The sequence below is a fragment of the Lasioglossum baleicum genome, chromosome 3 (assembly GCF_051020765.1).
Source record: "Lasioglossum baleicum chromosome 3, iyLasBale1, whole genome shotgun sequence".
In the NCBI taxonomy this organism is placed as follows: Eukaryota; Metazoa; Arthropoda; class Insecta; order Hymenoptera; family Halictidae; genus Lasioglossum; species Lasioglossum baleicum.
This window is the reverse complement of record NC_134931.1, coordinates 18,685,773-18,698,152: the sequence shown is the minus strand read 5'-3', so window position 1 is coordinate 18,698,152 and position 12,380 is coordinate 18,685,773. Positions and strand designations below refer to the sequence as shown.

General features: G+C 38.9%; 1 protein-coding gene across 2 annotated transcripts in view; it reads left to right on the top strand.

Moving 5' to 3' along the window:
* Dve (SATB1_N and homeodomain domain-containing protein dve) overlaps positions 1-11,866 on the top strand; it is an 83,297-nt gene extending 71,431 nt beyond the window's left edge. For both annotated transcript variants that reach the window (XM_076447586.1, XM_076447587.1), the window contains exons 4-8: positions 242-384; positions 789-1,091; positions 8,465-9,016; positions 9,740-10,117; positions 11,374-11,866. In XM_076447586.1, coding sequence (XP_076303701.1) covers positions 242-384; positions 789-1,091; positions 8,465-9,016; positions 9,740-10,117; positions 11,374-11,550 — 1,553 coding nt within the window. In that variant the 3' untranslated portion in view covers positions 11,551-11,866. The remainder of the gene's footprint in view (positions 1-241; positions 385-788; positions 1,092-8,464; positions 9,017-9,739; positions 10,118-11,373) is intronic.
* Positions 11,867-12,380: the final 514 nt, after the last annotated feature.

The window sequence follows — 12,380 nt, the reverse complement described above, 5'->3', positions numbered from 1 at the left end:
ATATTTTTAAAATTTTTAAAGGCCCACGTAAGAAAGTTGTAAAATGCAACTTTTTCTACAATTCCGATCAATTGCAATTTTTGGAAAAATTGCTCTAGCTTCGCTCTAGCTTGCTCTATTAATTCGTTTCGCTGTATCTGAGAGCACTTAACGGGAGGCTTCTGTCAGCAAGAGAGTATCGAACACGTTAACGGGAAAATAAATCGTTGAAACGCTTAATTGGTGTATATAATTGTTGCAGGGAAGAATATCCCAGTGCATTGTGTGGTCGAGACGATTCACAACATCGTGGAGAGTCATGTGAGCAACTCCCGTGAGAATTGGCGTAGGCCTCAAGTAGAGACGGACTCGTACGTGATCATCCCTGTGGCCATGCCTTTCCAAGTAAGTACATATTATTTCTACATTGACAAGCAAACCAACCTAGTTGTTTAATATACGCTTAATCTTCTCATATTTATTTTAATTATTATTAACCCCGTGCCATTAGATTGCGGATCTCTTTATGCAAAATAAAAGTTGTCTGCTTCGATTGCAAGAAATAGAAACCAACTTGAACGTTATTTCTTCCCTTAATGATTTTAATAAAGGAGAAATCATACATATAAGTTGGTGAAATTGGTTGTAATTGGATTAGTAGTTGCTCACGTCGATATACCCGTGGAATAGGTAGGCGAAGTGACACAGAGTGGTCTCCTCCGCCGGACTTAGAATGGGACATTACTATAACTTTAATGGTAAAAGGTAATTTTTGTTGAATTGACCCTTTGTTGTCGAACTGTCTACAGGATTTAGTTGGCGAAGCATTGGTCCGGCTAGGCTACTCAAGCGACCTGATACCGAGCGCAAGGGGAAGCATTGTCATAAGAAACTGGAAACCACTGCCAATGGAGAAGGTCGCGGATGGTCCGCTGTTGACAGTTGGCGATATTTTAGCCGAGCTGACTTCGGTCGCAACATTGAAGATCCAAGTGTACAGATCGAGACCGCCACCGCCTAGTCCGGCAGCGGAAGTCAGAAACAAGTTGCTGAGACTGCTATTGTTGCACTCCCATGCGCTGTTAGTGTCTGCTGGTTGTCCTTTGGATGAGGTAAGTCTTCAATTATTCTTTTCCATATCTATTATCGACCGAAAATACTCTACCTGTGTTTAGATCACGAATGTATTGAAAAATTAAATTGAACAATTATGCAATTGAAGCATAGAATCTCAATCAGTTTTACTTTATTTTGAAATTGTTCAAGACATCAATATTGAAGATAAAATGATGGAATAGTTATCTGTAGACTGTCTTAAAAATTTCTCATGAAGTCTACTATTATTTTTATTTTTATGTATCAGATATCTTCATCTTTTTATTTATTTCGAAGCATAGACAATAAAATGAGAAAATAGTCCTCCTACCTATTTAATAAATATTTATAATTTCTGTGTGCATAAACAGTATACGTATTGCGTTGTACTATAAAGTGGTAAGAATTGAATCTGGTAATAAAGATTACAAAGAATTTAACTTTAATTAAAATCGACAGGATTATTATATATTAAATTAAATATATTACATTAAACGTTTTTAGCGGAATGACGCAGTTTATTTGTTTACAGTGAAATCCACTAAAATCTTTTCGCACGCGAGATACTGGCGGATCTTTCCAACATCGAAATGTTCATAGTTTCTAGTCTCGGTAGCGAAACTAAAAGAATTCAAAATCACAACAAACACTCATCGATAAAATCGTGAAAATAAATGTTTTAGTTCAAATAACTGGACAGCTGATTTTGAAGTATTTGTGCCAAAAATAGGTGTAATTTAACACATTATCTACCGATGGATTATTCCATAATTGTTGAAAGTGTATGGTCCATGGCTGAAAATAAAAATCATTTGATTATTTAAATATCAAAATGCATTTTTGATTGCATAATATTATAACTGCTGTTAAGACTAATTCAATGATCTACTATATTATGACTTTGAGCCTATAGATAACGCTAAAATAGTTTTTTAGACGTAGCGAATGTTTAATCCGAGACTAATCGATGCTTAACTCGGAAATAAAGATCGAGCGTTCAGACAGGAAGTTTAAACACGATTCGGGATCAAGGAACGGGAAAGACTTCACTCTAAGTAAGACCGCTTAAAAATGTATAAAATGTAAATCTAACCAGGGAGTGTTTGTCGTCGGGACACCTAATCTCATTAAGAAGTCCTCCGGCCAGTGCACTTGTTCTTCCTTTGGAAACCACTGTGGTAATCTGGTCCGGATTCTTGCTTGAAAGTCGCTGATCTTCGTCTTAAATAAATGTCCTCTCGGTTTCGAGTCACCGCGATGACGTTTCCAGACCCTGGATCACCAAATACGTTTCCACATCATTAACCCTGGACTTTGAAAATGCAAGAATTTAACTAGCATATATATTTAATACTCATTTTCATCCAATTAGTAGATAGCAAGTAAAAATTCTAAGACTACGAATAGTTACACGATAAATAATGATTAGAATTTTGTGGCCCTAATAGTTCATTTAGGGGTTAAACCGCCTGTGCTAACAAAAATACAAGAAAATTTCTTTTATATTTAATTAGTTTACCTTTATTCTAACACTACAAAGTGAGATACTTTTGTCGCATCATGGCTAAACATAAAATTAAATTGAAAGATATTTGATTTGATAGTTCTGCTCGCATTTCATTTCAAATTTACTTTAAAAGATGGTTCTTCAATCGATACTAGTTTTAAACAAGTAAAAAATAACGAGAATTTCGTAGATTCGCGGGTTGTATTAGTCCGATTCACGCCATTTTTTCTTGGTTGTGTTGGTAAACATGTCTGAAAAGTGTCTGTACATTGGTTGTCGTATTCGATGTTTAATCTATTGTCAGCTTTCGAGAAGATTACACGTGTTATTAGTACGATCAGCGATTGTTCGTGACGAAACAATCCCTGGCTTTTGCACTACGATAGTGCACCTGCTCACACTTCATTGCTTGTTCGTTGCTTTTTGGCCAAAACAAACACTGCAACGGTGTCCTAGCCCATATTCACCAAACATGGCCTCGTGTGACCTCTTGGTTCCCAAAAATAAAGAGAACCTTAACGAGTCGTCGTTTTTCAAGCGCAGATAAGATTAAGACGCATCGCTGAAAGAGCTAACAGCTACCCCAAAGATCGAATTTCAGAAGTGTTTCGGGGATTGGAAGAAGGGGAGAACATTCATGTAGACGAGTAAATAAAAGTTTTACCGAAAACTAAAAATTCCCGTTAGTTTTTGTACACACCTCGTATTTAAACTGGCAATTTGAAAAGGTCGAGCCGCGTAGTGAATAAAATTGATGTTAAGTTCCTGTCAATAAAATTGATGTTGAGCTCCTGTAAATAAAACTGATAATAAGCAGCACTAGAAAAAGTGTCGCTGTCTTCAAAGTCTACAATAACATGAACGTGTAACCGCGGTTTAGTAACAAATGGAGAATCGTGAAACGTAGACCTCGTGTGTAACGAGGGAAACGTTGGATCGTTTTCTTGTTTCTTTGGAAGACGATGATGCGCAAGGAGGATCCGGTTGATTTGATTTCTGCGAAGATTGGAACAGCAGCGTATGATGTCCATGTAAGGGCAGCGCAGAAGCGTGCCCTTTCGTCGGCAATGAAGATCTCATGGCGTATGATAGGATTACCCTTTACTCAACCAAATTCGCGGCCTTCATCAAAAGCCCCCTCGATATCGGAAGAAGGAGAAGGGGTGTCCCACCCCCTACGGGCGGGCATTATCTAAGTGCACTCTCTTTGAAGATCCTACTGTACTTGCCCATCCCCGAACTTTAATGCTGCTCGCGGTGGTCTATGATTACCAATTTTCCCTGACAGTCGTTTCCTGCTCGAGTTTCGGCCTGTCGGCTAATGGCGAACGGCTGCGATAGAGAACCGGCGCGGCGGCGCGGCGGCTGCTCGAATGCATATGACTTAATCTGTCGATCATTCGTCGAGAACTATCCGGCCGTGCCAGGTAACAGGGCCGATCGATTTTGGAAGCCATGATAAGTGTAATTTCATGATTTAAATTACCGTTCTCCGAGGACCAATAGCAAATCGTATGAACGGTTCACCTTCAAACGTTTCTCAAGGTCAAAATTCATTTCCCGTTCCTTATTCCTTTCTGCTTGTGTAGCGAAACATATACTAGTTGTGTTAAAAAAATACCGGAAATTTTCACTTGTCGGAAAAAATTTTATTTTTTCGTCTACGTGAATGTTATCCCCTTCAAAATAGTCTCCATTAGATATTACTAGACTGCGGATCGTTATGCGTTTATAGAGAAATTGGGTAGATGAAATTCAAAATTGTTGGAAAATTTAAGAAATTGAAGATCTTAATATATGATTTCTCCTCTATTAAAATCATTAAGGGAAGAAATAATAGACGCAGGCAATTTTTATTTTGCATAGAGATCCGCAGTCTAAATATTGCACACTTATTATGCCCCAGCTTATTCAACTTATACCACTCGATCCTTGGGATAGCTTTTAGCTGCGAATTGTTTCGTGAAATTTTATATTTAAAAACATTTACAATTATTCACGAGTATTAAATGATGAGATATTAGCGTTGCTATTAATTTTATAGCAGAGTTGTATAACAGCTGGACTAGGATCTGTGCAAAATGAAAATTGTCTGCATCACAACAAACAGGAGCTAAGTGTACATGTCTTTCTTCCTTTAACAATTCGAATAAGTCGAAGATTGTACAGATTCATTTTCTGCACTATCTGGTAATGATAAACATATCATAGAGTACAAAAAGCTTTCGGGAAACAGATTTTGTTAGAGCAGTTTTCAATAGGTTAAAAATGGTGACGAACTTCTTCCCAATATCGTCCGGATATCAACACTGACGAGTTATCACGAATTCACACAAAGAATTCATTAATTTGAAGTGCTATTTAAATCCAGTGCCATTCGTTTATCTCCACGACAGTCAGCTTCGTTTACAGTGGCTATTGGGAATGAACAAATGACAAGTCTCCTATAAAAGCATTAAGCGAAGAAGATTAATCTGTGTCTTGTCAGAATCACCAGTTTTAATTCCAAAAATAGAACATAATCCCGAGAGGAGCAATGCCATTCGATTGGCGGGATTCGCGCGGAATTGTAAATTATAAACTTTTGTAACCGAACCGAAATGTGTGTTCCCGTGTAGAACTTTGCAGATGCTGTATTAACAGATAAACCCTACATATACATTCGTTAGACGGCGCTGCTGAATTTTGATCAAATACGGATCGACGATAACGTTCGTTGATCGCTGCGTCTCCCGGCGTATCAGTGTCGCTCATGGTTGCAGTGTATAAGAGCTATTCGACGTATAAATTATGATACTTTTTCGAAAGTTTCTGACGATGCAAAATTCGAGGAATTGGCTACTGGTAATTATCTTTGCTTGTGTCTTTCATGAAAACGGTTAGGATAAGCCAGTCTGACCTTGATTAGTAGACAGCTGATTTAACAACAGAAATGAGTAGGTGCAATTTAAAATAGTACAAGCTTTAGAATAATTTTAAAATACTATTTTCAACCTATTTTAAACACATTAAGAGAGTAAATGAATTTATATTTTGCGTAAAGATCTGTCTATTGATTAGTAAATTAGATTGATCACAGAGAATAATTTGGAGAGTTGATAATTATACTAATTTTCTGTTGTTTTAACGAATCTGCAAATTTCATGAACGTGGATGAACATAATAAACAACATGTCCCAAACAATTTACTCGATTTGCCGCAATTGCTTCCGGATAGTTGGTGTCGCGCAAATTGAACGTGCCAAGTGCATTTCCTCATATATCAATGCCGCACTTGTAACAATTTATAATGAGCTTTGGTGATCGCTAATTTGCATATTAGATGGCTGTCACTTTTATCTCGCGCCATAGTCACAATGTAAGTGTTCAATGATAAGATGGGTACACATCCGATATAGAGTATCAAAACATATCAGCAGAGTCGTCAGATCAGGGGAATTTATTCGAATCGAGGGGAGAAAGTTACCCCCTCCCTGTCGGTACCGGATCAGCCACGTGACGTCGTAACACAGTGTTTCCCAACTTTTCCGTGCCATCCCCCAGCTAAGCCTTTCTAAAATTTTTATGCCCCCTATATTTACTCCAAACTCAGTGGGTAGAGCGCGCGACTGCGGACTCCGTGGTTGAACGAGTGGTGATGAAATAAAATCGCTCGAATATTTTCAACATGGGCGTAATTAATATTCGTTCGGCTGTCCCTGACGCCTAATCTATGAAGAGCCTAATTATTACGGAAAATTATGGGTATCCGTATTTGAGGATATTTGATCAGATCTTAGGCGAAGACGATTGATTTACTACCACCCCTCGGGATGAGCACCTGACGGTGCCTAACTGCGTCATTTCGAAATACATAATAAATCGAGCGTAAATCAGGCCTCGAATTACAACGTGCGTTGATGTTGTCAGATGAGCTGAATTCGCCCGTTTCTTCATCTGTATTTTTCGACTGGTGTTTACCTGTTTATCAGCCGATTGCCTCGCGAGCCTGTGTCCTGTCAGCCGTCATCGTTGTCGCCGGTTGACTACCTGATTCTGAGTGATTAAGAGCCGGGCTGTAAAATTCGCCGGATCAGAATTTTAGCTGGTGACAGGCCAACCAGAACCAATGTGGATAACAACACGGTTTCTGCGACGACAGACGCTGTCAAGGTGCCACGGATACGCGACGGATTACCACGTTATTAAAGTGGCGTCGAGCTACTTGGCCCCCGCGGCCGTAGATGTTTGTTCGCGCGTAAATCATTGTCCAGATAAGGTGCATGTGCCGTGAAACCTAGTAGTATTTAACGCCCGCCTAAAACTTTTCCATAATCTGCTCGCTTTAACGCTCACCAACGGCAAACCAGCCACACAACCTCGCGATCCACAGGGCATTTGGCCCGAAAAGTCGGAGAAAATTATTTTAGCGTTATTTATGGGCTCGAGATCTCTCTTTCTCTCGTAATATAGTAGGTCGTCGAATTCGTATAATATTTTGAAATCAAAAATGCATTTTAATATTTCAAAAATGATTCATTTTCTGCTGAGAAACTATTTTTTTCAAAATAGACGTTTGTATATACTTAAATATTGTTCAACTTTTGTTGGAAACATTTCTTCCTCAATGTCAGATTATAGCAAACCCTTGAAAAATGGTAATAATCGAGTGCTTCCACCGAAAGCTAGAGAAAATTATTTCTTCATTTTTTATGGGCTCAAGATCTCTCTTTTTTTTATAGTAGGTCGTCGAATTCGTATAATATATTGAAATCAAAATTGCATTTTAATATTTCAAATATCAAAATGATCTTCATTTTCTGTCGAAAAACTATTTTTTTCGAAATTTCATACATAGAAGTTTGTAGATGCTTAAATATTGTTCAACTTTTGTTGGAAACATGTTTTCCTCAGATTATCGGGAACCCTTGAAAAATCGTAATAATCGAGTGCTTCCACCGAAAGCTAGAGAAAATTATTTTTGCATTTTTTATGGGCTCAAGATCTCTCTTTTTTTATAGTAGGTCGTCGAATTCGTATAATATTTTGAAATCAAAATTGCATTTTAATATTTCAAATATCAAAATGATCTTCATTTTCTGTCGAAAAACTATTTTCTTCGAAATTTTATACATAGAAGTTTGTAGATGCTTAAATATTGTTCAACTTTTGTTGGAAACATGTTTTCCTCAGATTATCGGGAACCCTTGAAAAATCGTAATAATCGAGTGCTTCCACCGAAAGCTGGAAAAAATTATTTTTGCGTTTTCTATGGGCTCAAGATCTCTCTTTTTTTTATAGTAGGTCGTCGAATTCGTATAATATTTTGAAATCAAAAATGCATTTTAATATTTCAAATATCAGAATGATCTTCATTTTCTGTCGAGAAACTATTTTTTTTCGAGATTTTATACATAGAAGTTTGTAGATGTTTAAATATTGTTCAACTTTTGTTGAAAACATGTTCTCCTGAGATTATTATCGGAAACCCTTGAAAAACCGTAATAATCGAGTGCTTCCACCGAAAGCTGGATAAAATTATAATATATTCAGATAATGTAATTTATTATTTTAATACAAATTGGTAGATCACGAAACTTTTTAATAAGTGGACATTAATATAAACATTAATTTTCATGGTCTGTTGGTCGCTGGTCTGTTTACCTGATACAAAACAAGACATTTAACTTTCAACCGTACCCAAGTCTGTAACGAATTCTAAGGGCCAGCATGCCAATAATTAACTCGAAAATGACAATGTTCCACTGGATCGTAGCACAAGTCCAGACACGATGTCTAGACAATTCTAGACAACGAGTGTACGAATTCTGAATTGTCGCGGAGGAAAGGTGGATTGCAAATAGTTGAATCGATGCTGAAGAGCAACGTATTTCTGTTACACAGATGACCTTGCTGTCCCTCTGCAGAGGCGGGAACGAATTATCAGAGGACACCAAGCGGAACTTCGAGTCGTGGTTGCAGCAGCAACAGTTGGGCTTGGGTCTGAACCCCATTGTACCTACCTCGAACCACCATCACCACCACCACACGCAGAGCCCTCAGCCAGACGGAGGTGGTAGCATCGGATCAGCAGGCGGTACCATAGGTCCTCCGCATCCTGCGCTTCTTCAGTACTCCCATAAAACTAGGATGAGGACGAGTTTCGATCCTGAGTTAGAACTACCGCGTTTGCAGCGTTGGTTCGGCGAGAACCAACACCCGTCGAGGCAGCAAATACAACACTATGTGTCCGAATTGAATTCGTTGGAGTCTCGACGGGGTAGGAAACCGTTGGACGTAAACAATGTCGTCTATTGGTTCAAGAACGCCAGGGCTGCCCAGAAGAGGGCTGAGAACAGAGGTGTCAATGGGTATAGCCCTCCTGGACTCAGTCCGAGGGGCGCCAGTGTCGTCAGTGAAGACTGTTCCGATGAGGAAGAAGATTCCAGACATCAGGTACAGATTGTTACAACTAATGTCTCCTTGTCTTTTTCATCAGTGGGCTGCGGATCTTTATGCATTTATAAGAGAAATTAGTTGGGTGAAATATAGAACACTAAGGGCCCGTTCAGACACGGCGGAATCCGCGCGTTTTCGACCGCGCGATTTGAACCGCGTCAAAATTGACAGTAGTTCAGGGTGAGGCGGTAACCGCGCGGACATGCAGGAGAGTTTTAGCTCGGTACGAAGATGAAAATCGCGCGGAAACAGCGCGGATTTGATTTCCTGCGGTTCAGAGGCGGCAGCCGCGTGGTTTCCGTCGTGTCTGAACGGGCTCTAATAGATTAAAAAAATTCAAGAATATTGTAATGTTGGTTTTAGACCCCGTATAAGTTTAAAATATTCAAGAATATTGTAATGTTGGTTTTAACGTTTTATTCCTGTTTTTCCCACAATCGATGCAAGATATTTTTATTTTGCATAAAGATCCGCAGTATGCTCATCAGTTTCTAACCCTTTACACTCCGCAGACATTCGTAGCCTGCTGATAATCATATTTCTAATGTCACTGAACATTTTTCAATGCCGATCTGAAGTTATTAAAAGAAATATGTTCCGAAATGACCCCGATTTCTTGCAACAGTAGTAGAGAATTTTTATTCCGCGTAAAGATCGCGGTCTACAAGTGAGGTTCCGATCCACTTCCGCTAAGATCTGTGTGACATTGGTATGCTGCAGTCAGCCTCGCCTTCTCCCTGTCCACCCGGAAGTCCACCGGTCGGTCCACTGTCACTGACAACCAGACCGGAGGATCAACAACCTCCACCCTCGACGCCATCCTCCGTGAAGCAGGAGGACGCTCGAGTGTCCTCCGGCTCCGAAGACGAGGAGGCAAGGCCGACCGGTCCTATGCCGGGATTCTCACTGGTCCCGAGTCCGATGTTCGGTCATGGAATTATGTATATGTCACCTTATTTGCCGCCACGCGGCCCGGCCGGCTGCTCGACCAGCATGCTCGACGAGAGGAGGAAGAGGAACCGGACATTCATCGATCCCGTGACGGAAGTGCCGAGGCTCGAGGCTTGGTTCACCCACAATACTCATCCCAGTCACGCGGTAAGTTGAACAGCGGAGCTTAATTATCGGTATATTCATTTCCCGATTCTACTGTATTAATATCAAACCACGCTGATGCCGTTCCGCGCCGCGCCGCGCCGCGCCGCCAGATACATTCAGAGCGACACGCGGATTTCCAATAGCTGCCACCGGATGTTTTTCATGATTGTGCGAGTCGCTTGTCGTTTGCAGTCCATTGCCATACACGCGCATAGGGTGAACACGGAATTGCCTCGAACAAACTTTTTCTTACACGAATTTTAAACAACATGGTCCGAAAAAGAAGTTTCGCACACGATTGATTCCCAAACTGTAGCTCGATTAAAAATAATGTAGAATGTTTTCAGTTCGAAATAAACGATCGAAGTTGAAATGCTGAAGCATGTGAAATTATTTTTACATATTACTTGATTATCAGTGTCACAAGAACAATATTTTCCTTGGTCCGACTCTGAAACAGTGATAACATTCGCTGTCTATGACTATTCAAAATTATAAATGACAATCCATAACTGCATTTTTAACTAAATGTAGTAATGCCAGACTCGATTTTCCCACTATCGACCGACAATATTTCTTTATAATTTTAATAAAGCTAGTCTTTGTAGACTGTAAACGTTTTGCAATCATGGTTCTTTCATCCCTCATGCAGTTTTAGCGAGTAATAGTTCTCGAAGAAATCTGTCAAAATTCATATAGTGCATTCGAACTAAATTTTGACGGATTATTTGTTGAAATCAGGGACCATAACTGTTATAACCAAAAAGAAAAAAAATCATGGAATAACAAGTATTTCATCGATTTAAATCGTATTAGTTACAAATACATAAGGATTAGAAGTCACCGAAAACTTTTTCTCTTGTTTGTAAATGTTATCGTTGAGAGAAATTTATTTGGATCGCTCATAACAGTTATCGATGGGAGAAGTTCAATTCGATCGCATAATAGTTACTGACTAAAGAAATTTGTAATACTTATTATTAAATAGTATAACTTTCAAATGGTAGACAATCAATTAACAAAGACAGTTAATAAACAGATTTTGTGTTGTTCTTATGGCCTGTTGATTCGTCTTGTTGTACGAAACCTTCTCAATGAATTTCACCGGACGTAAAACCTGGACGTAAATTTCCAGACAGTTCTGTTGTCGATTTCGCAGAGAACAACGCCTCTTTCGCAACCCGATGCTCACACTTTCGCCCGGCAAAATTGATTTCGCATTTTAATGAATCCCGTCTCGTCTGTTTAATTTACAGCTAATTCTAAAATACACAGAGGAGCTGAACCGGATGCCATACCGGCAGAAGTTCCCGCGGCTGGAGCCAAAGAACGTGCAATTCTGGTTCAAGAATCGCCGGGCCAAGTGCAAACGCTTGAAAATGGCACTGTTCGAGGGCGAATCGCCGCAGCCTCACCCGTATCACGCAGACTAGCTCAGCCCCTAAAAAGTTACGTTTATAAAATTAGAGAAGAACCGAGAGAGGAGTTAATCGGCAAAAGCAGGAGTGGCACACTCGCGCACCATGTAACGCAACACGCCGAGACGAACGGAGAGGAGAATCTAATCAACCTGTTATACCTTAATATCGTTGACCTGTAACCACACGAGCGGGTTGCACTTTTATTGTAATTATTGCATAACGATTAATATAATTATTATGGACCTTGATGAATGTACATATGAGAATAACGTCGAATAAAAACTATACGTCACGATACTCGCCGCTCACTTTCATTCTCCTTCGAGCCAAACCTTGTCCATATTCGCACCATTGTTATTTTCATTTATTTATTATATATACATATCGGTCAAGAATTTTGCTCAGTTCAATACGCTTGTATCAACAAATGTTTATACCGCGGGTAAATAATTATTCTTTTCACATCCAAGATTTTTTATAATTTTATTTAAAAAATTTGTTTTATAATTTATAATAATTTAATTTATAATATTAAAATTGATTATATTGCTTGCCGTGGATTAAACAGTGAGTAGTATTTTTTTAACGATAAATGAACGACCTATTTTTCAGAGTTACTTTTAATATACGTTGAATTTTTCATATACGTACGGAAAAATTAAAAAATTATTTAACATAACCTTGCTCGTAGTAGAGAAGATTGGCAGCAAGATAATAAATTAGTATTAGACAAGAGAGAAATGATAGTTCATGCGAGTCCCTTAAATCATCTAGAATATTGAAAATTTTGTTCAGAGGATTATTTAACATTTCTGAAAAAGAAACATTTTGCACGACTAAAA